Source organism: Somniosus microcephalus, chromosome 29 (genome assembly GCF_052327205.1).
Source record: "Somniosus microcephalus isolate GS21.2 chromosome 29, FLI_Smic_1.0, whole genome shotgun sequence".
Classification (NCBI taxonomy): Eukaryota; Metazoa; Chordata; class Chondrichthyes; order Squaliformes; family Somniosidae; genus Somniosus; species Somniosus microcephalus.
Window position 1 is genome coordinate 23,011,494 of NC_141015.1, and position 24,813 is coordinate 23,036,306.

A 24,813-nucleotide genomic window follows, 5' to 3' on the forward strand; every position below is an offset into this window, starting at 1 on the left:
AGGCCAAGGAGTTTTGGCCCTCAGCACCACTTTTGAGGTTCCTAAGCGCCGAGCTCTTTCCCTGGGCCTATCCATTAGTGCTTCCACCAAATTGCTTTCGAGGTCTCTCCAGGCTGAGATTCAAAGCTGCAATGAGCAGGGAGTGGCTGGCCAGCAAGATGGCCCCTCCCCTTTACGAACTGGATGGCGCCAGTCTGTCTGGCTTCCATGGTGACGGACATCGCCTGAGCTTTGGTAGCGCTCTGAGGTAGTAAGGTAGCGCCTCGCTCCCCAAAGTTAACGCCCTAAGAGAGGTGTGTCGCACCTGATTTAGCACTCGAATCACCTCCAGGGGGGGGCGATAGAGGCGAATTTTGCAGTCAGAGGCGATAATTAGCGCCGGGCACAAAACTTTACGCCCGGCCGATATTAACGCCCCAAAATGGGCGAAACCCAATTTTTCCCCCAAGGTCCTGTATGCTGTTACTCTGCCGCTTTCAAAGATGGAGAGGATTCTGTGAAAGCACCAGATAGAAATAGTCATTGAAGAAATGTAAATAAAGTGTTCCTTGTTCATTATTTTGCAACAAATTTAACCGACACATCAGCACAAATAATATCATTCTCAAGGATGTAAGGAGCTAGGGGGGTCACCTACAAGAAGTGTCTGACACACAGAAGCCAAAAGTATCTCGAGTAATAAGGGTAAACAAACTCATAAAATGTAAAAGGGATTGGGGCAGGATTAGTCAAGGTTGGTTGATTGACAAGTTCATTCCCAAGCAGCACTTCATTTAGCAACCAGCCCGAACCAGCAGAGCCTAACGAATGAGGGCAGCAGGTGAGTGAGAAGCTCCACTTGAAGGCTTGGTTTGTGCCTGTACTCTCAGGCTGAGAAGGCATCACTCTCTCTGCTAGGACTTTGAGCCACTGTTTACTTGTTTGACTTGCGTGCACTTGTACATTAGGCTTCCCCAACAGTTGCAACTCTTCCTGCATTTGTTAAATGTTTGATGTAGAAAAGCAAACAGGGCTCCATAGAAACTCAAACCACTTTGAGGTGTTTCTACATTTGAATGAATCTGTAATCTTAACTTTCAATATGGATTTAACATCTCAGTGAAAACAAGGAGCCTATTAACTGGAACATCATGCACTGTTGTGCAGTGAGCAAGCGGAAGCCAAGCGCAAAACAGCGGAAGGAGTGCACATCAACCCAAGCACCCCATTCACCTGCCCCTTCAACCACTGTCTGCCCCGCCTGTGACAGAGACTGTAGGTCCCGCATTGGACTCATCAGTCACCTGAGAACTCATTTTTAGTGTGGAAGCAAGTCATCCTCGGTTCCGAGGGACTGCCTAAGAAGAAGAAGAAGAAGATATGTACTGGGGTAAAATGGGCACTGTCTAAACCATTTGCTCTATATTGAAATAAACTGATCATTAAAAATAAGGTCTGAAAAATGATTTTATTGGTCCGTGACACAGATGAGAGAACAAAGACTGGGACTGAAGGAAGTCCAGTGGAGGCCGATTAACCGTCTCCACTCAGGTGGCCCCGACTTTAACTCCCGGTGGATTCCCCGCTCAGGCCTGAGTTAAAATTACAGTCGGGTCTCAATGATGTCATCGGGCCACAACATGTATATGTAAAGAAGGACCCCGTTGGCTCCGGGTGCCTGTCCTTGCTGCCTGCTCAGGAGAGCGGGTTAAAATTGCAGATGTTGCGATTATGGTGGCTTTCGGACAGGTAAGAGCCAGGACGATTTTAACTGCCCCGCCCGTCGGGTTTCTGCTGAGCGAGTCGAGTTAGTGTCTGTGAACCTGACTTCCTACAGCATTTTCCATATTCCTTTTACTTTTTTATTTAATGAATTGATTACATCACAAGTTTAGCTTCCCATGATTGTGGAGCAATGCTTTATTTTGATTCTTAAAATTAAACACTTCTGTGTTGTCTTTTTTTTTATTCACTTGCTATGGGCTTGGGTGGAGCTCAGTGAATAGTTTGGGAATCCAGGGCAGCCATGTTGGAGAAAACATGTTGGGGATCTTGGAATGTAGGATCAGCTCTGATTCAACCAAACCTTGCTTTTTTATGTATACTAGTTTGCAACAAGCGGAAGTGATGAATATGAATTTCTCTCCAAGGCTCGTAGCAGAGAAAATTCCCCCATCTGGTTGGAAAGAGGAAGCCACTGTAGACGGGGGAACAGGCAGATGAATTACCAGGGATATTTTCATACTCCTCGTTGTAGCACGTTGCAGAGTTGGGTTTGGAAGAGATTTGGGAGCGGATTGGCAGCCTGCTCTCTGACAAGGAACAGACGAGTGAGAGGAGATCAAAAAAGGAGGGAAAAATTAGGCAAAAGAAATTGCGGCAGTGAGAAAGCCCGTAAATGTTTTGACTTCACTCATTGGTCAAAGTATATGCTCGATTAGGGAAATGAATCAAATCGTCTATCATGTCGCACCTCACTGCATTATAAGAGCGGTTAATACATTGCATGCTGTGGTAACAATACTTCTTTACTCTAATACAGTGATATACAGGTACAGTATCACACTTAAGAGATGGTTCAGTCATTGGAAAGTGTTCTGAATGCAGCATTAGGTTCATACCAGTGGCAGAGTATGTCAAAATGACCAGCGACTGAATCGGAGGACCCTTTTGTCTAAACTGGACACAGAGGAAGGAAGCAGCAACTAAGGGAAATTCAGTGTCCTTACCTGGGACAATCTCAAACAGATGTTTGCTGGGCTCCTCCGGGTTGGCCGTGAACTCATTCACTTGACTCCCTTGCAGTTGGATAGAACCCTGTGGACAAAGAACTTTGGTATTAAGAAAATATTAAATACTGTGACTCTTAACTAAAAAAGAAAATCAGAAGGACTCCTTACATGTGACCAGCGAAAGAAAATCATGTTAGAATCTTAACTCAATAAATTAAAGGCTGGACCTGCACATCACGTCAGGCGAAAGATAGGTTGATGTATTGGGCGGGACCCTTCACTGCTGGCACAGTGAGACACAGAGAAGACCCTTTACAGGAGCAGCGTTGAATGGACCGCTTATTTCGTACCTAGGTGCTGTTATTTGCAAGAAAGCCCCTCAAGCTTGAGTAATAAGTAATAAAGAAGTACAGGAAACTCTTTCATATCCGGCACCAACGGGACCGGGATGGTGCCGGTTGATTAAAAATTCCGGATGACAGAGAGGTATATCTACTGGCAGCGCGGGAGAGTCAGACTCCTGTTATTGAGGTGTTCGGACTTCTGACAGCGCCAAGAAGCCGAGTAGTGGCAGTTTGGAGAACTACCCCCACTGACTAACTCGGCCACCACGGGAGACTCGGACTCGGAATCAGCAACATTTCCGGTTATTGAGGTGTTCGGATCGGAAGAGACTTCCGACAGCGCCAAGAAGCCAAGTAGTGGCAGTTTGGAGAACTACCCCCACTGACGAACTCGGCCACCGCGGGAGACTCGGACTCGGCAACATTGCCGGTTATTGAGGTGCTGTTTTCGGAGTGAGAATTTTGTCGGTTAATAGAGAATTCTGGATATTTAGGTGCCGTTTAAACGAGAGTTTCCTGTATTCACAATCAATATTTTTTGAAATATAAATTCATAATCAAACACAAGACACTTGCTTCTCGAATAAGTCTTGCTTGCCTGAATAATTCAGTGGCGATGTACTCTTCCTGTAAGTTGTTTCACAGTTAAATAAAGCTCATGTCTGTTTTGTAGTTATATTGTGTGAAAGGTCCATTCCATGTTTTGTGATCCAGCCCATGTTTTCTGGTAGATGCAGTCACCTAAATGATTGACACCAACATTGTACAGGGAAGGGTGTGATCTAGGAACACAAGGCAAAGGAATAAGGTGGAACAAACAGCAGGCACAATATGTTTAATTTGTGTGAAACAATGCTTTCCATGTCTCTTGGATGACCCTGTAGCATTTTTGGTCAAATATTTGACCTTCAAACCACATTGTCACAAATTCATCTGCGAGTCTGCATCTTGAGGAAAGGAAGGAGAGAATCAAAGACACAAACTAGTAATGGGCAGATGAACTGGAGTTTAGCTCATGCATTGTACTTGCACTGGGAATAGGTAACACTTCACTGAGAAAAGTTCAGCCAGTGTCACAACTGACTCATCAGAAGAGCAGTTGTCTGAATAACATGACTGGAGTTGTGGTACAGTTTGTAGGAATTTCCTGTACAGCTGAATAAGCTCAGAAGCTGTAACATTACTTAATAATTAGCATTCAAAAATTGAAGCCAGCAATGTGATGAAAGGGGAAATCCACCTCTTGGAATTCATTGGAAATCCATCATTATTTTAGTTGCAATCAGTCTTTAAGAGTTGAAGCAGTGCTTTGGAGCGGAGAGACATGGGATTCAGTCCCACTTTTCTGAGTTCCCAATCTCGCCCATTCTGCCTACGGATGTACTGGGCAAAGCAAATTGTATGGATATCACCACCGAGTTTCTCCTACACACCTTCTAGTGACCAGGAAAGAGTTGCTTTGGCAGTAGTTTGTCAAGTGCTTCTTGGCTTCAGAGGCGTATGGCCTATGAAGTAGGCTCTCTACCTGTTCAGAGCATCAACAGGTAGCTCATTTTTTCCTACTTTCGTGCCTCGGGATACAAATGTGGTATTAGTTAAAGTTATGAAGGCTTACAGTCAATTGCCAGCATTAAAGAGCATCAAAGAAGACATCACAACTCCCCCTCTCCTACCCGGTTCAAATGCCGATGAGGAAGAGACCTTCAAGGTGATAAAAAGGGCATGTTGCCACTTGACCCCTCAAATATTGTGACCAGCCTCCATTACTGGGTTTCAAATAGCCACCCGTGTTTATAGAAATCTCACTTTGGGACTGTTGCGAATGTTGTTTCGAGTCAAAATCATTTTGATTACTTAAGAGGCTACTTTACAACTGCAAGGACTTTGAACTCAGGTCTTAGCCAATATAAAAGCAATGCTTACAAGTAAGAAACCCAAGACAACACAAGGTCAGAAAGGAGTTAGATATCTCTCCTCATTGTTTTTTGGATTCATGTTCAAATCCAGGTCACAGAACTGAAATAAGAATATTATAAAGGTTGCTGAGCTCCCCAATGTCTGGATCATTCCCAACCATTCCTCCACCCTCAGGCTATTATAAGCGACTCATAACTCAATGCAAGTGACGCATACTGTTGTGTATGTACCTTTAAGAGAATAACTGGTCTCAGACTGCAGTACCGGCAGTGACCACCCCTGTATAAAAGGCGCTAGAGAGCCTCTGTTGTTTAGTTTTCGTTATTGACTTCCACCAGTAAAGATCTGTTTGTTTTCACTCCTGCTGGTCCGTGTCTCAATCATTCACGGACCTAACACATACAGCCAGTTTTCACAATACATGTTGAAACCATGAATTATTTTGAAGTGTAGCGGCTGTTGTTTTAAGTAAGCACGGCAGCCATTCTGGACCCAGCAAGATCCCCAAAACAGTGATGAGTGACCATGTTTTTGTGTGTGATATATTTGAAAGAGAAATATTGGCCAGGACATTGGGAGAACTCCTTGTTGTCTCCAATTAGTGCCATGGGATCTCTAAAGTCCGCCTTACCCATCGGAACAGGCAGATGGGACCTTGGTTTAATATCTGATCGGAAGGATGGTATCAAATGATGCAGCGTTCCTTCAGTACTACACCGGAGTGTCAGCCTAGATTGTGCACCCACAGTCATGATGTGGGCTTCAAGCCTATCTGACTCAAGGCTTACCACTGGGGCCAAAGTGCTACTGTGTTGGACTGCAGTTCAAGAAGATACGCTGTTGGAGTCACTGTTGAGCATGATTTCTCTTTCACTATAAATATCTACAATTCTGTTTTAAGCAGAGTGGACCTCCTCTTATGTATGATGAAGCCTACAGCGAATAACTGTTACGTTGGACTGACAGACTTGGTTCAATGCAGAAGTCAGTCAGTGGTTTTCTGGCTAGTCAAACACTTCCTGTTCCGGATTTTATTTTTGCTCAATTATTTTATTTCTGGCTGAAACATATCAGACTAAGCGAGAGAGCAAAAAAAATGGTAAAAATGTAATTTGCAGTTGAACAAGGCAACGTTTCTTAGGTTGGTTCTGTTTGGACTTGTTTGATGTGAACTGAATCAAACAGGCACTCTTCTTCTTAGGCAGTCCCTCGGAATCGAGGATGACTTGCTTCCACATTAAAAATGAGTTCTCAGGTGACTGATGAGTCCAATGCGAGCCATGAGGGCCCTGACGTTCCAGGTCCCGAACTTTATTTTAAAGGGTGGAAGATGCCTGTGCGTGAATTCTTTTAACGTGGGGTGGCCGTTGCACACCAGCTACCACACGGGCTTGACAGAGCAAGGTCTTGGTCCAATGGCAAGGGGATCCAAGACGATTCGAGACCAGGCTCTGTTACATCGGCCTAGCACACACACACAAACATACTCCTACTGTCCTCCTCCCTCCTTCCCGCAGGTCCTCTCTGCCTGGGTTTTGTAGGATGCATTGTGGTCCTCCCGACCTCGCTGTTGGCCCGTGCTGCACCTTCCCTGGGCCCCGACCCCGCTGCTGGTCCACGCTGCGCCACTCCTGGGCCTTGACCTCACTGCTGAGCTCGTCCTCGCTCCTGGGCCCCGGCCTCGAACGTGAGTGATGTTGTCTCTCACAGGATCAAATTAGCACTGATATTCTCACGATCCCTGGCCCCGAACTCCACTAGTCACTAGATCACTAGTCCAGTGGAGAAGCGTAGTTTTGATGGCACTATATAGGAGCACAAGAACAGGAGGAGGCCATTCAGCCCCTCGAGCCTGTTCTTCCATTCAATTAGATCATGACTGATCTGTATCTTAACTCCATCTACCCGCCTTGGTTCCGTAACACTGAATATCCTTGCCTAACAAAAATTGGTAATATGTCTTATCTCAGTACTTTCCTTTGCTTTATCATCTTGGTTACGAAGTACTGAAAGGATTTTATTCCAAGTTCCTAAACATATGTCTCTTTCTGATCATGCAATGTGGAAAATATTGCCTGTATCATAAATAGAGTGGCCCTATTACTGCATAAAAAATGCTGAAAATATGTCTCTATATCTAATTTTTTAGTATTTTCCCCTCCATTAGTTTTCCGCTCTGAAGGCACTCGGCTGTGCTGGAGGTCAGACCTGTGCAACCTTGCCAAAGTGGTCATTCGTCACGTTGAGCCTTGACAGTGAGGTTAACAGGCTATTTAATCATGTAAACAACAACAACAACTTGTATTTATATAGCACCTTTAACATAGTAAAGCATCCCAAGGCGCTTCATAGGAGCGTTATAAAACAAAATTTGACACTGAGCCACATAAGGATAAATTAGGGCAGGTGACCAAAAGCTTGGCCAAAGAGGTAGGTTTTAAGGAGCGTCTTAAAGGAGGAAAGAGAGGTAGAGAGGCGGAGAGCTTATGGGGGGAGGGGGAGGGGGGGTGGAATTCCAGAGCTTAGGGCCTCGGCAGCTGAAGGCATGGCCACCAATGCTGGAGCGATTAAAATTGGGGATGCTCAAGAGGCCAGAAATAGAGGAGTGCAAAGATTTCGGAAGGTTGTGGGGCTGGAGGAGATTACAGAGACAGGGAGGGGTGAGACCATGGAGGGATTTGAAAACAAGGATGAGAATTTTATCAGAGCCTAATCCTGTCCTCACCTTATGTCCACACTTTCTACCAGAAGCCACTGGTGCACATTCAGGAACATGATTTTTCCTCCACTGTCCCTAGTTCAAAGGGCATGGAAGGCAATAGTGGTGTCCCAATCTCTACCCTGTGCACGGTCAGCTAACTCCTGGAGATTAAACGTGACACTTTCCTTGTCTGTATGGCTCAATACCACACTGGGCAATTCATTTACCTACAAGCGTGTCTGCAAATTTCTAATAAATGATCAGGGATGAGTTGCAAAGCAATGATTCTGCTGTACAGATCTGATGTTGTCCAACTGCGGAGGTTGTCTTTGAATGTTGGCAGAACTCAACTGGGCAGATAATCAGTTTGTTTTTGTACTTATTTGTCACCTTTTTTGTTAACCATTGGGGTGTTCAGCATACAACAGAGATTGTGTCCAACTGAAAAGTAATAAAGACGGTGGATGTGAGGCGCAGAAGGTAGATGCAGTGTGAAAGCTGTACACACCAGTGGTTTCTATCGGATTGTCAGCAAATAAACATCGAGCACCGACCTTTACAAGTTTTAAATCCGACAGAACATTTATAAACTGGTGGGTCTCTGGGAAACAGAAGGTGGAAGTTTTATTTTGATTGTGGGGGACCGAACTTAGTCATAGTCATAGAGTTATACAGCACAGAAAGAGACCCTTCGGCCCATCGTGTCCACGCCCGGCATCAAGCCCTGTCTATTCTAATCCCATTTTCCAGCACTTGGTCCGTAGCCTTGTATGTTATGGCGTTTCAAGTGCTCATCTAAATGCTTCTTGAATGTTGTGAGGGTTCCTGCCTCTACCACCCTTTCAGGCAGTGAGTTCCAGATTCCAACCACCCTCTGGGTGAAAAAGTTTTTCCTCAAATCCCCTCTAAACCTCCTGCCCTGTATCTTGAAACTATGCCCCCTGGTTATTGACCCCTCTACTAAGGGGAAAAGTTCCTTTCTATCTATTGGATTGCAGTTCCCCCAGGGACAGGGTGGCGTATGATAAAGAGAGGCCGGTGCTAGACTGGAGATCAGTGGAGGATCATCTAACGCTGTAACAAATCTGAGCTTCCCCATTCCATGATGTTGCTTACTCAATCATACAAAACGGACGTTGATGGCAGTTTGAGTAAAACCATTTTTTACTTCTGTTTTGGAGTATACATTTCTGATTATCTTTATTAATATTGCAGGTAGCAAGTAAATCTAACATTAATTCTTAGGACGATAGCAAAATATTGCAGATGCTGGAAATCTGAAATAACAACAGGAAATGCTGGGAAAACTCAGCAGGCCAGGCAACATCCATGGAGAGAAAATAGAGTCAATGTTTCGGGTCAAACCCTTTGTCAAGACTGGAAAAGCACAGGAAATGAAATAGATTAAGAGGCCAGGCTGGGAGAGAACAAAAGAGAAGAGGAGACATTACGACGTATTCAAAACCAGACGAGATGGTGATAGGACTAGTGGAGACAAAAGACGGCTCTAGATGAGGTGTGAAATGCGCTGGCAGAATGAGAGACAGCTGCCATGTGGGAGAGAAAAAAAAGGGGGAAGGGCACAAAACAAAGGTGTGGATAAAAAATAAGTAAAAATGTAATGGGGGCCGAGGTTATGATCTGAAATTGTTGAACTCGATATTGAGTCCGGAAGGCTGTAAAGTGCCTAATCGGAAGATGAGGTGCTGTTCCTCGATAATTAATTCTTAGGATATTTTTTGCTCATTTTTTACGTTGAATACTAAAGTCTTCTAGTGATTTTTTGTTGTACCTTTATTGCATTTGATGATTCAAGATTTTTTTAAAAACTTTTTAGAATGCCTCTTCACCAACATGAATTAGTGATTGTCATTTAGCCAATCCGAACCTAATAGTTTACTAATTGATCCACTGGTGTATGTAGGTACCTAAAGTCAGATGATAAAGAGCACTTGTCATCTTTATTTATAGAGCAGCATGAAGCTCAGCAATAGGACATGTTGATGTTCTGGTCTATTACTGTGGTAAACTAAGAAAGAGAGGCCATAGTGTGACTTACAGTATCAGACAGAGATCCCGTATGGAACTTTGCCAATACGCTGGCTTGGCAAAATCCATTCAGTTGAAGGAAGCTGTGCAAGATGGAAGAAGGTGTCCTGTTTGTAAATGTGAAATGTGCACAGTTAATGCGGATTGGACAGTTCCGATTTTGAAGTGGTTTGGGATTTTACCCCGAGAAAGGGCATCTAACCGGAACAAAAAATGAACGAATGCAGCTGAATTTCAAGGATTGGGTTGAGCTAAACCCAAACGTCCAAACTCTTGGCAGTAGAGTAGAATTTTTAAAACAAACATTTATATTTTTAATTGCAAACTTGAAGTGCTACATGTGCGCGCATAAATAAACTGTCGGGGCATCTTTGATCTCCAAAGTGGCTGCACATGAATATCTCAGGCACTTACCACTACATTAGAAAGAAACTTTGGGGGTGATCTTGCCAGCCCTGGGAAGGCGGGTTTGGAGGTGGGACTGCCGGGAAAATGGCAGAATCTGGGGGCGGGTACCCATCCCGCTCCCCAACCTGCCTCCGTGCCATCTTCCCAGGAGGCGGGTAGCCGACCCGCGCTGAGTCCCATCTCCTGGAGGCGGGAAGGGGATTACAGTCACAGGTAGTTAACAGGCAGGTAAGAGGATTATCCCCATTTGACCCACACAAGTGCGGGCTTCCCGAAGGCTCCGAACCCCGCCAGGGTCACCGAGGCGAGCAGTGGGTCTGCGGGGGTCGGAGGGGTGCAAAAGTGCGCTGTGAAGGTAAGTGATGGGTGCAAGTGTGGAGAGGTGAGTATCTGAGGTAAGTGCAAGGTGTTAGAAAATGTTTACTTACCTTTGTTTCTTCCTGCAGGCTTCAAGAGTTGGGTATGCGGAGAGTCTCACACCTCCGCGGCAGAGATGTCAGATGGCTGCTGCATTCTCCAATGCAATAACCATCTAATTTCTGCTAAAGAAAGAGGTTTGATGAGTCTTGAATTCAAGACCTCATCAAACTACAGAGAATGTCGCTGTTTGACAGCTTCACAGAGCTGTCAAATGATGACAATTCATCTGACAAAAATTTTTGACAGATGAAACGTCATACGCTGACATTCTCTGTAGCCGGCTTCCCCTTAATTGGCCTGCTAAGCCCGCTGGGTGGGCTTAACAAGGTCAACCATGGGAAAATAGCGTGGGTTGGCCAGAAGTCAATGGAGGCGGGACTAAAACCTGACAAGTGGGAGTCCCGCCTCCAAAAGCTCCCCATTGGCAAAGTCCAGCCCTTTGTCACACACAACATTGCAGGTGCGTGCTCACGTGTTTCTTGGGCGTTTGGAGATTTCCTCAGCGTCCTGAACGTGTGGTTGTAATTGGAGACAGGAAAGATTCCCCTTGTGGCTTTGTTGCTTTGGGAAAGATCCAAACATCATGTTCAGTCTGAACAAATCATGGGTTGCTCAAACCTAATCCCTGTTTACGCTGCACTTGTCACTTTCTGAATGGCTGCACTTTTCGTCACTTGTTGTGTGTGTGTGTGTTGCTTATGTAGAAACATATTAACACAGAAGCAACACAGGCTGCCAGTTATGGAGGTGAATCGTTCAATCTCTGCTGTTCTGTATTCACTGTGCAGCTGGTCTGAACATGTTCTCTCAGATATGTATTTAAACAAAGCATGTTGGTAACATATGTGGCCACTAGAAAGGTTGCGATGATCCGCAAACATTCTTAAAGCATAATTGCTGACAAATCGAAATTAGAGTTGGCAGAGTTACCGTATGATTGTTTAATGCATTCATAGCAACTTCATTTCTCTGTTATATTAACAAGGTAGTAGTCCATTTAAAATTAATATTTTAAGCAGGCATACAGCCACAATACCTACAGCATTTTCTACTCTTCAATTAAATAAAAGAAAAGAAAGAACTTGCATTTATATAGCGCCTTTCACGACCACAGGACGTCCCAAATTGCTTTACAGCCAATGAAGTACTTTTTAAGGGCAGTCACTGTTGTAATGTAGGAAATGCAGCAGCCAAGTTGCGCACAGCAAGCTCCCACAAACAGCAACGTGATAATGACCAGAAAATCTGTTTATTTTTAATATTGATTGAGGGATAAATATTGTCCAGGCCACCAGGGATAACTCCCCTGCTCTTCTTCGAAATAGGATCTTTTACGCTCACCTGAGAGAGCAGACGAGACCTCGGTTTAACATCTCATCCGAAAGACGGCACCTCCAACCGTGCAGCACTCCCTCAGTACCACCACACTGTCAGCCTAGATTTTTGTGCTCAAGTCTCTGGAGTGGGACTTGGACCTCCAACCCACAACCTTCTGAACTCAGAGGCCAGAGTGCTACCAACTGAACCACAGCTGACACTAAGAAATAAGTTCTGATTCAGCTGCTAGCTGTGCTGTATTAACCACATGGCACAGATTTAAGGTGATTGGCAAAAGAACCAGAGGCGACACGAGGAAAAACAAATTTACGCAACAAGATGTTCTGATCTGCAATGCACTGCCTGGAAGGGCGGTGGAAGCAGATTCAATAATAACTTTCAAAAGGGAATTGAATAAATACTTGAAAAGGAAAAATTTGCTGGTTATGGGGTAAGAGCAGGGGAGTGGCCCTAATTAGATAGTTCTTTCAAAGAACCGGCACAGGCATAATGGGCCGAAGTGCCTCCTTCTGTGCTGTATTATTTTATGAACAAACTGAGTAAATGCAGCCACTGAAATGCTTCACTGCAGGATACATTATTTTTGGTGATGTTCTGAAGACAATATATCAAATGTCAATCAGTTCACCAGTTACTGGTAAAGGCATTGCCCACAATCAGCTGATAAATATAAGGGGGAAAAATTCGGTATCGCCCATTTTGGGGCGCTAATATCGGCCAGGCACAAAGTTTAGCGCCCGGCACTAATTATCGCCTCCGACTGCAAAATTCGCCTCTATCGCCCCCCTGGAGGTGATTTGAGCGCTAAATCAGGCGCTACATACCTCTCTTAAGGCGCTAACGTCATGGAGCGAGGCGCCACCTCAGAGCGCTACCGAAGCTCAGGCGATGTCAGTTACCATGGAAGCCAGACAGACTGGCGCCGTCCAGTTCTTAAAGGGGAGGGGCCATCTTGCTTGCCAGCCACACCCTGCTCATTGCAGCCTTGAATCTCGGCCTGGAGAGACCTCGAAAGCAATTGTGTTGGAAGCACTAATGGATAGACCCAGGGAAAGAGCTCGGCACTTAGGAACCACAAAAGTAATGCCGAGGACCAAAACTCCTTAGGACAGTGTTAAATCTCTCCAGATGTCTCTCTCCCTCTCAACCTGCGTGTACCAAACATTTTGCCGACAAGAAAAAAGCAGGAAGCACACGCCTTTAAATAGCGATCCCCCAGCCCCTTCCCGACTTGAAAACATTCAAAAACGGTAAGCAGTAAGGCAGGGGGAGTGACTTAATATTCGGTCCGGGGTGCTAGCGGGACATTGCACGCTCAACTGATGTCACGATCTGCAGGCGCAGGAGATCGTGGCGGTTGTGTTTAGCGCCGCCGCAAAATGACTGATCAATTTCACGAGTGGCGCTAAAATCGCCGTGCTCTGGCGCTAAATTCCTAGTGCCCCGTTAGCGCCCTGTTAGCGCTCCCTGGAGGCGCTAACCAACCGAATTTTCCCCCCAATGTTTTTTAATACATGATGGTGACAAAGTTGGCCGAGAGACTTCAGATACCTAATTCACCAGACCATAAAGTGACGGGAGCCTGCAACTACATCATAACAGTTGACATAGTACAATGAAGTAGGAAATCTTGACATAGCAATTTACAATGGTAAATGTTGACACAAAACCATAACCAAAAATCATGACAAAAGGAAGTAAGGTTTTTGGACAGGAAGTGCACACCCTACACAAGATTTCTAATAATATATAGATTATATTTTACCATCGCCTAGGAAGATTCTCTGGAAAAACCACACTGTTTGTTTTCAATATTTCTTGTGCATAATAGGATTTCTTTGCCATTATTTCACCAAATACACCCTTTGCTGACCGCTATTAATACTGTGTGCACCATCTACAAGATGCACTGCAGCAACTCACCAAGGCTTCTTCGGCAGCACCTCCTAAACCCGCGACCTCTTCCACCTAGAAGGACAAGGGCAGCAGGTGCATGGGAACACCACCACCTCCAAGTTCCCCTCCAAGTTACACACCATCCTGACTTAGAAGTATATCGCCGATCCTTCATCGTCGCTGGGTCAAAATCCTGGAACTCCCTCCCTAACAGCACTGTGGGAGTACCTTCACCACACGGACTGCAGCGGTTCAAGAAGGCGGCTCCTCACCACCTTCTCAACGGCAACTAGGGATGGGCAATAAATGCTGGCCTTGCCAGCGACGTCCACATCCCATAAACGAATAAAAAAAATACTACCTGGTCATAGAAAGAGGCTGATTGCCAGCCCTTAGGGTATCAGGGCCATACTCGAACCAAATGACTCAATCAGAGATGGTGCATACTTTGTACAGTATGAATGCTGGAGATCAGAGCATCTGCACCAGAAGTGATAAAGAGCACTGGCCTCTGTAAGGAATTGAATTCAGCCATAGCTTTTCTCACTCATCTTAAGTCATTTCTGTTACAAAATATTTAAAATTTGCCATGAAAGTGACTGTTAGCCTTAATTTCAATTGGAGTAACACAGTATTTGGGATTTCATGTGGTTAGATATCAAGCTGGTCACTGTTTTATCTCGGTACATCCAGTGAAAAGTCCACTGCATCAAAGCAATATAGTTCAATGTACAGTAAGACACTACTTGAGCACCATTTATCATGAGGCCTGCATGCTTGGTGTAGTGTATGTACCCGTCTACCTTTAAGGGAACTATTGAATGTAACCGTTCACCTTTAAGGGAACTACTTTAGGTGTGGCACTATTTGTTTGGCTTCTGTATACTGTAATACCGATAGTGACCACACCAGTATATAAGTGTTGTAGCAGGATTTCTGGGGCAGATTCACCCGGACCTTTGAATAGTAAAGACCTGTTTGTTTGTTACTTCTGAAGTCTGTGTATTTATTAACTGCACAACCCACAGACTTTACAGTGGCGACGAGTCCGATCGTACCCTGCGGCAAGATTACCATAAGCAACGAAGAGCGTCGAAGAGAGACAACCGCCCTCGTCGTGCTACCAAAAGAAAACACGAGGCTGCAACAACAGAAAGCAGGAAGACTAACAACAAAAACTGTATCAGCAACAGGCACTGACTACCCTTCTGCCACGGTGCGGAGTGAGCCGACCAGCAAGAAACAAGGCGGCCGAAGAGACTGTGAGTAGGGGAAGGTGTAGAAGCATCCGGAGGATAAGGGCAGAGCACTCGACCTCGGTCGAGGGGGAGCTGTGCCGGCCAAAAGTCGGGTCCAACGGCGTCGGGTGACAGCCGGACCGCGATCGGCGGGACAATCGGGGCAGCGACCGCAGCCACGAAGCGCTGAGCCTGCGAGTAGGCGCGGGAAGAGAAACCCAGCCGCAGCCGGGGAGGGAAACACCGGTCTGCGAGAGGGCTGGGGAGGCGAACGGGAACCGTGCGGGTGAGAGCCGGGTGCGGAGAGAGAGACTGCGAGGAGCCGGTCCAGCGGCTGAGCTGTTCTCCACCAACGGGGTACTCAGAGCCGGCAAAACCGAACGTGCGGGAGTGGGTGAGAGACACAGCCGAAAACGGGGTGAGAGACTGCGCGAGAGCCGGTCCGGCGGTGAGCTGTTCTCCACCAACGGGGTACCCAGGGCCGGTAGCATCGAACGTGCGGGTGAGAGAGACAGAGCCGGGTACGGAGAGAGAGACTGCGCGAGAGCCAGTCCGACGGCAGAACTGTCCTCCGCTAACGGGGTGTACCCAGCGCCGGTAGAGCCGTGCGGGCGGGAGGAAAAGACATAGCCGAGTAAGGGGAGCTGTGCGGTAGCCAGCCAGCGGCTGAACCTGTCCGCTGAGGGGGAAGCGTACCCCTTCCACCGGGAAGAAACGCGGGAAGCCGCCATTAGGCGGAGAAGACGCCAGAAGCGGGAAACCGCCATTGAAGTGGGCGGGGCGAGAAAGGAAGAGCGGGAAACCGCCATTTTCGCGGGAAAGCCGCCATCTTGATTGACATACCGCCATTGAAGTGGGCGGGGAGAGAAGGAAAGCGGGAAACCGCCGATTTTGCGGGAAAACCGCCATCTTAGAAACAAATAAATAAATAAGAAATACTGGTGCTGCCCCCAAGGGAAGAAAGATGTCTAAGCGAGGGAATATTAACGACTTTAATTCTGAAATAGAAGACTGGGCCACGTACGTGGAACGCATAGAGATCTATTGCGAAGCCAACAAAATAGAGGAAGACGACAAGGCAATAACATTGCTAAACTCGATGGGGGCAAAAACATACGGGCTCTTGAAGCATCTAATAGCACCAAATAAACCAGCGGATCAGACCTTCGAAGAGATTGTGGCTGTGCTGAAGGACCACTTGAACCCCACACCGCTGATGCTGGCTGAACGATTCAAATTCTACGCAAGAACGCAGAAGAAAGACGAAAGCAATGCGGAATACTTGGTCGAACTGCGTAGGCTAGCGAAATACTGCCAGTTCGGAGGGAATCTGACAGAAGCGCTGCGGGACAAGTTCGTATGCGGATTGTCCAAAGAAGGGACGCAGAAGCGACTACTGGAAGAGAATGACCTCACACTGGACAGGGCTGTCCTTATAGCTGCATCGCACGAAGCCGCAGCGAAAGGAACGGCAGAAATGCAACTAAAGGCGGTGGCACTCGGGGTGGACCAAATTACTTCAAGCACAACAAAATGCTACCGTTGTGGGAAGACAACGCATGACCAGAATCAATGCTGGTTTAAGAACCAAGAGTGTAGGAAATGTGGCAAACTGGGTCACATCGCGAAGGTATGCCGGTCCGGGAAAAAGATCAATAATCAAAGGAAGCCACCACCAGAAAAGTACAACAAGGTACACAAGGTGGTTGAGAAGAGTTCAGACGAACAGAATTCAGACTCAGACCCAAACAACCAGGAGCTGGGTAGTCTGAGAATCCACAATGTGGGTAAAGAAACGGATCTACAGGCCATCTGGGTCATACTAAAAATAGCTGGAGTCCAAATAAGAATGGAGCTGGACACTGGATCAGCTCTATCAGTCATCAACCGAAGGGACTACCACTGGCTATTCTCTCACATACCTTTAAGAAATACCAAGTTCGTATTACAGACATACACGGGGCATAACGTATACCCCGTGGGGAAAATAAGAGTCAAGGTGAGAGATAGGGGTAAAGAGCACCCAAGAATGAGCTTGTACGTATTACCTGAGGGAGGACCACCACTTCTAGGACGGGAGTGGATTAAGAAAATAGACATGGAATGGCATTACCTAAAAGCCATAATGAGGGAGGACTCGGTGCAAGCTATTAGCTCAGATTCTGAAATGGATGATGATAAGACCAAGTCGAAAACGAAGACAGGCAGAAGGACTTATGGTACCAAGAAGAATAAAGCTGCAGAGCAGAACTCCAGGTTGACAGAGAATTCTGAGCCTGTTCAAGCAAAGGATTCATCCATGACGGAAGAACACCGAGCTCGGACGCAAACTTATGTCAAAGTACGACAACAATTAGAACAGTTGAGTGATCGTCTCGTACAGGAGATGAAAAATATGGAAAAGTTCTGGGACACCGAATGGGGGAACCTGGAAAGACTACAGAGACAGCTAGCTCAAGCAGAGAGCGACCATAGAGCCATCATGGTCAAATGCCAATCACATTCCCCTGATGCTGTTCAGGAACTAGAATATTTCCAGAATGAACCAAAGGAAGAGGAATCTTCAGGGAGCCAGGACTTTATTCCAGTTCTTCTTTACGACTCCTTACAAGCAGAGTGTGAGAAGTTGAAAGAACAGTATGAACAGGCCCAGGCTACAATTCAGAAGGGGGTTAACTCGGCAGCCTCCGAAAAGCTAGTTTCAGTAGAAGCATATGAACAACTAAAGGTTGAACATGAGCAAGAAGTCCAAAGGCTGCAGGAGATTCTTGATGAGCTCAAGGCCAAGACAGACTCATCGATAGAAGCTCCATCCATAGATGAGCAATTAGAGGTGAAAATCATGGCAGAGCATGAAAGACAGGATGTCCAAGAACTTATAAAAACATTGAAGGACACCCAAGACAAATATGAGGCGGCAATGTCTGAGGTTCAACAACTTGAAGAACAGATTCAACTGGGAATCCTTGCAGTGGAAGAACAGGACACTGTAAGAATGGTCCCTGAACATGAACTAGAGAGCATCAGGGCGCAACTTTTCCGAGCGCTGAAAGCCAAAGTTCAAGAGGAACGTAAGGTGGAAGTATTGGAGAAAGAGGTGGATGAAATGGAGAAGACTCTGATCCACCGTGTTCCCAGGGAAGAGTTAACGGTTGGCCAATTCCTTCATATGCTGAAGGACAAGACTCTACAAGGGGAACAATCTGAACACGAGCTTCAATCTTCAGGGGGAACGAGTTCGGAGCTCTCAAAAGTCACGAAGATAGCTGAGGTGGCAACACAAATTTTACAAGGATGCCAAAAGTACGTTGAATCACGTCAAGGCAAACAGAAGAAGGTGGAAACCGTTACTTCAGTAGAAGGGTTAAATAGCCTGATAACGCAATTACCGGTGGAAAGGAAGGTATTGAACTCACAAATGAGGTCCGTCGTGAAGGAATAGCAGATAACCCAGGAAGAGTGGGATGAATATGAATGCATGAAGAAGGCTTTTCAAGAAAGATGTTTAGGGAAGGAACCACCGTCAGCTAACGTCCAGACGGGTGAGGAGGAAGAAGAAGTCTCTCTCGCTGGCCTAACTCAGGACGAACCTGAATATTACCATGACCTATTGAGTGACACTGAATATTATGAGGATGTGGTCTGCCCAGCTTGTGATGGAAACTCTCAAAGTGCTGAAATCCGGATGAAGCACTTAAGGTCTAAGGAACATAGAGAGTTGGTGGCGCTACAGCTGGCAGCCGAGAAAGGAGCTCCGAGAGTTTCAAAAAGGCAGAAAAGAAAAAGAAGCAGAAGATAATAACTGTCTAAAATATTAGCACTTCTACCATTCCAGGCGGGACATTACGAAAGGAGCTAAATTAGTTGAAAAACTGGTAAATGTCAAGACAGCCAGTTGGTTGTCAAAGTCCGCACTGCTGGTTCAACAGGACGAAAGTTCAAGCTGCTACGTCAAGAAAAAGGCTATGGAGGAGTCACGCTAGCCAGGTGAACCGGCTACCCCAAAGAAATGTTGTTCGGAACGAGTCAAGATCAGAGACTGAATCTATGAACTGTTTCCGCAGAGACGGAACCTGGGAACTGTTTCCACCGAGATTATATTTGTAAATTGTTTTATATGACATTGACTCCACCGAGATTATAGCTGTAATTTGTTTTATAGGAAGTTGAAGATATGTATGTTTAACGGGGACTCTGTAAGTAATAAGCTAAAAAGGGAGGATTGTAGTGTATGTACCCGTCTACCTTTAAGGGAACTATTGAATGTAACCGTTCACCTTTAAGGGAACTACTTTAGGTGTGGCACTATTTGTTTGGCTTCTGTATACTGTAATACCGATAGTGACCACACCAGTATATAAGTGTTGTAGCAGGATTTCTGGGGCAGATTCGCCCGGACCTTCGAATAGTAAAGACCTGTTTGTTTGTTACTTCTGAAGTCTGTGTATTTATTAACTGCACAACCCACAGACTTTACACTTGGTAACCTAGTTAAAGAAAGACTTGCATTTATATAGCACCTTTCACAACCACCAGACGTCTCAAAGCGCTTTACAGCCAATGAAGTCCTTTTGAAGTGGAGTCACTGTTGTAATATGGGAAACGCGGCAGCCAATTTGCACACAGCAAGCTCCCACAAACAGCAATGTAATAATGACCAGATAATCTGTTTTAGTTATGTTGGTTGAGGGAGAACTATTGGCCAGGACACCAGGGATAACTCCCCTGCTCTTCTTCGAAATAGTGCCACGGGATCCTTTACCTCCACCTGAGAGAGCAGACGGGGCCTCGGTTTAGCGTCTCATCCGAAAGACGGCCCCTCCGACAGTGCAGCACTCCCTCAGCACTGCACTGCAGTGTCAACCTCGCTTTATGTGCGCAAATCTGTGGCGTGGGAGTTAGAACCCACAACCTTCTGACTCAGAGGCGAGGGTGCTCCCAACTGAGCCATGGCTGACACTGTTATGAAAGGAATCAACGTGATGCTGCTGAACAAAATATGGTCATTCACCGTTGCTAAACTGAGGACAGGCTTCTCTGATATCTCAGTGGGTTTTCAGAAGAATGAGAGGGGATCTCATTGAAACTTATAAAATTCTAACAGGACTAGACAGACTAGATGCAGGAAGGATGGTCCCAATGGCGGGAGAGTCCAGGACCAGGGGTCACAGTCTAAGGATAAGGGGTAAGCCATTTAGGACAGAGATGAGGAGGAATTTCTTCATCCAGAGAGTGGTGAACCTGTGGAATTCTCTACCACAGAAGGCAGTGGAGGCCAATTCATTAAATATATTCAAGAAGGAGTTAGATATATTTGTTAAAGCTAAAGGGATCAAGGGATATGGGGAGAAGGCAGGGACGAGGTACTGAATTTGGATGATCAGCTATGATCTCATTAAATGGCGGAGCAGGCTCGAGGGGCCGAATGGCCTACTCCTGCTCCTATCTTCTATGTTTCTATGTGACAACACTGCAGTCTAGGTGGGGCATTGGTGGGGAGTGACAACTGGCATCAGTGTCCCTGGGCTAGGGAGGGGAAAAGTGAGCTTGGATTCCCGCTTTTGATCACGGTCCAGTGACCCTTCTCGAGAGCGCATGTGTGTGTGTGGATGTTGGGTAAGGACAGGGTCAGGCTTCACTTCCCCTCCGTGCGTTTGAATTGCCTGCAGTGGTGCAAGGGAGAGGGATTTAAATTCTTGAGGCATTGGAACCAGTTCTTGGGGAGGAGTGACCTGTACCAAGGGGACGGTCTACACCTGAACTGTGAGGGAGCCGATGTCCTCGGGGTAATATTTTCTAGGGCGGTTCGGGAGGATTTAAACTAATTTGGCAGGGGGATGGGAACCTAGATAGTGGAAAAGAGGGAAGTCATATGAAGTCAGAAATAAATGGTAGAAAGGTGAGAAGCAATAAGCAAAGGAGAGAAACACAAAGGGCCAAACTAATTCATAATGAGAGTGTGAAAAAAGCAAGCCTGAAGGCTTTGTATCTTAATGCTAGAAGCATTAGGAACAAGGTGGATGAATTAGTTGTGGAAATAGAGGTAAACAAGTATGATTTGATTGGGATTACAGAAACGTGGCTGCAGGGTGGGCAAGGCTGGGAACTTAACATCCAGGGATATACAATATTTAGGAAGGATCGGCAAAAAGGTAGGGGAGGTGGGGTAGCATTGCTGGTAAAGGAGGGGATTAATGCAATGGAAAGGAAGGATATTAACTCGGATGAAACGGAATCTGTATGGGTAGAAATGAGAAATAGCAAGGGGAGGAAAACGTTAGTGGGTGTGATATATAGGCCTCCAAATAGTAATATGGAGGTGAGGGAAGGCATAAAAAGGGAAATTAGAGAAGCGTGCGATAAGAGCACAGCTGTCATCATGGGTGACTTTAATTTACATATTGATTGGACTACCCAAATTAGTAAAAATTCTGAGGAGGAGGAATTCCTGGAATGTTTTCGGGACGGTTATCTGGACCAATATGTCGAGGAGCCGACTCGAGATCAGGCCATTTTAGACTGGGTATTGTGCAATGAGAAGGGACTTATCAACAATCTTCTTGTACGAGGCCCCTTGGGTCAGAGCGATCATAATATGATCGAGCTCTCAGTCGAGATGGAGAGTGAGGAAATTGAATCAGAGACTAAGGTCCAGAACTTAAATAAAGGGAATTACGAGGGTATGAGACGGGAATTGGGTAAGATTGATTGGGTGGTGTTTCTGGGGGGATTGACAGTGGATAGACAATGGCAAGCATTCAAAGATAGAATGGAAGAACTCCAGGACATGTTTATACCGGTTTGGCATAAAAATAAACCTAAAAAGGTGGCTCAACCGTGGATAACGAGGGAAATTAGGGACAGCATAAAATCAAAAAAAAGGGCATATCAACTGGCAAAAAAAAGCACCAGACCGGAAGATTGGGGGCAGTACAGGATACAGCAAAAGAGGACAAAGGGATTAATCAGGAAGGGGAAAATAGAATACGAAAGTAAACTTGCAGCAAACATAAAGACAGACTGCAAAAGCTTTTATCGGTATATCAGGAGGAAAAGACTGGTAAAATCCCAAGTCGGTCCCTTGCAGTCCGATTCGGGAGAATATATAATGGAGAATAAGGAAATGGCAGACCAATTAAACTCATACTTTGGTTCTGTATTCACAAAGGAGGACACAAATAACCTCCCAGGAATATCGGCAAACATAGGGACTAATGAGAGGGAGGAGCTGACAGAAATTAGTATCTCTAGGGATATGGTGTTGGGTAAGTTGAGGGGACTGAAGGCCGACAAATCCCCGGGGCCTGATAAACTACATCCTAGGGTACTTAAGGAGGTGGCCCTGGAGATAGCAGATGCTCTAAGGATCATCTTCCGGAACTCCATTGACTCGGGAACAGTACCCGTGGATTGGAGGGTAGCTAATGTTACCCCAATATTTAAAAAGGGGGGTAGAGAGAAAGCAGGGAATTATAGACCAGTAAGCCTTACATCGGTTGTGGGCAAAATGCTAGAGTCCATTATTAAGGATAAAATAGCGGAGCACTTGACAAATGGGGAAAGGATCGGACAGAGTCAACATGGATTTACAAAGGGTAAATCGTGTTTGACTAATCTGCTGGAATTTTTTGAGGAAGTAACTGGTAAAATAGATGGGGGAGAGCCAGTGGATGTGGTGTACCTTGACTTCCAGAAAGCCTTCGATAAGGTTCCACACAAAAGATTATCATGCAAAATTAAGGCTCATGGGATTGGGGGCAAAGTATTAACGTGGATAGAGAACTGGCTGGCGGATAGAAAACAGAGAGTTGGAATAAACGGCTCGTTTTCGGAGTGGCAGGCAGTGACCAGCGGGGTGCCGCAAGGATCTGTCCTGGGACCCCAGCTGTTCACAATATATATAAATGATCTGGATCAGGGAATTGGATGCAATATTTCCAAATTCGCTGACGACACTAAACTAAGAGGAGGGGTGGGCTCTGATGAGGATGTCAGGAGGCTACAGTGCGATTTGGACAGGTTGGGGGAATGGGCGGATACGTGGCAGATGCACTATAATGTGGATAAATGCGAGGTTATCCACTTTGGGGGTAAAAACAGGAGGGTAGATTATTATCTAAATGGCAATAGATTGGGAGATGGGGAAGTGCAGAGGGACCTGGGTGTTCTTGTGCACCAGTCACTGAAGGAGAGCATGCAGGTGCAACAGGCGATTAAGAAGGCAAATGGTATGTTGGCCTTCATATCAAGGGGGTTCGAGTATAGGAATAGGGATACCTTACTACAGCTGTACAAGGTACTGGTGAGACCGCATCTGGAGTATTGTGTACAGTTTTGGTCGCCCCATCTGCGGAAGGATGTTCTTGCCATGGAAAGAGTGCAACGGCGATTCACCAGGCTGATACCTGGAATGGCGGGAATGACCTACGAAGAGAGATTAAATAGTTTGGGCTTGTACTCACTGGAGTTTAGAAGATTGAGAGGGGATCTCATCGAAACATATAAAATTATGGCAGGCCTGGACAGGCTGAATTCAGAGAGAATGTTTCCAATGGCAGGGGAGCACAGAACCAGGGGCCACAGTCTAAAAATAGCGGGCAAATCATTTAAAACAGAGATGAGGAAGAATTTCTTCACTCAAAGAGTGGTGAGCCTGTGGAATTCCCTGCCACAGAGGGCTGTGAAGGCTAATTCAATAAATATTTTCAAGAGAGAATTGGATATATTTCTGAAGGCTAAGGGGATTAAGGGTTACGGAGAAAAGGCGGGGACGGGGTACTGAACTGGTAAGATCAGCTAAGATCTCAGACGAAGATCAGCCATGATCTCATTGAATGGCGGAGCAGGCTCGAAGGGCCGAATGGCCTACTCCTGTTCCTATCTCTATGTTTCTATGTTTCTATGTCTATCTGGTTTGATGACCTGCAAGGGCTGCTGATGCCAGTCAAACCCAAGTCCACCATCATCGTCAGGAGACGATAATGGAAACCAAAATTTTAAAAAAGTAATCATGTACCGATAGAAGTGTCTCAGCTGTTAACTAAAATTGATTAAAAGCTTGAATAAATTTCATCTATTTCGGGTTATTTAAATACAGTCAGCTCCATTGGGCTTTAATAAAAATCAGGCTTTTCAAGGCAGTCCTGTGGTTGTGGTGCCGTTACAAAGCTAACAGTCATATCACGCACAAAAACCGTTCATGCAGAGCCACACTGTGCAAAGGCTAGGTGAGATGTTAAAGCTGGTTTCAGTCTCAATTACAGCTGGCATGGTGCGCACAGACAGTCAGGCTGGGGCACAGCTGCGACGAGCCCTCTCAGGCCTCTCTAATCTGCAGCCTGACAGAAGAAATCACCTGGTAACTTTAATAATAGATTGCGAATGCTTTCGTCCATTCAGAATTATTAATGTTTAATGATGGTGATGGGACGCCATCTGACATTTCTGAGTTAAAGGCACAAAGCAAGAATGATCGCTAAAATGAATCGTTCACTATTCCTGTTTAGTAGCTCATTAAAAATTATATAACTTTTGAATGGGCGTGATACCTGTCCCTCTTGCAGAACAGAACTCCATACATAAAATTATTGGCTCCAGAGGTCTATTCTTTCAGCTTTGGGAGAGTACTTCATTCTTCAACAAAATGATTACATCTCTCAGACTGAGTTGTGATCAGTGGAAGGACATTTAAATAGATTAAGGGGGAGAAATTCCCCTCCTTTGCACCTCCCGTGGGGGGCGCTAACGGGGCGCAAAGGCCCTTTCGCCCAGCCGCGGCGCTGATCGCGCCT

At 45.8% G+C, this 24,813-nt stretch overlaps 1 protein-coding gene across 1 annotated transcript in view; it reads right to left on the reverse strand.

Moving 5' to 3' along the window:
* arhgap22a (Rho GTPase activating protein 22a) overlaps positions 1–24,813 on the reverse strand; it is a 395,268-nt gene that overhangs the window by 335,246 nt on the left and 35,209 nt on the right. Inside the window, exon 2 of the mRNA XM_085970362.1 lies at positions 2,709–2,796. Coding sequence (XP_085826488.1) covers positions 2,709–2,796 — 88 coding nt within the window. The remainder of the gene's footprint in view (positions 1–2,708; positions 2,797–24,813) is intronic.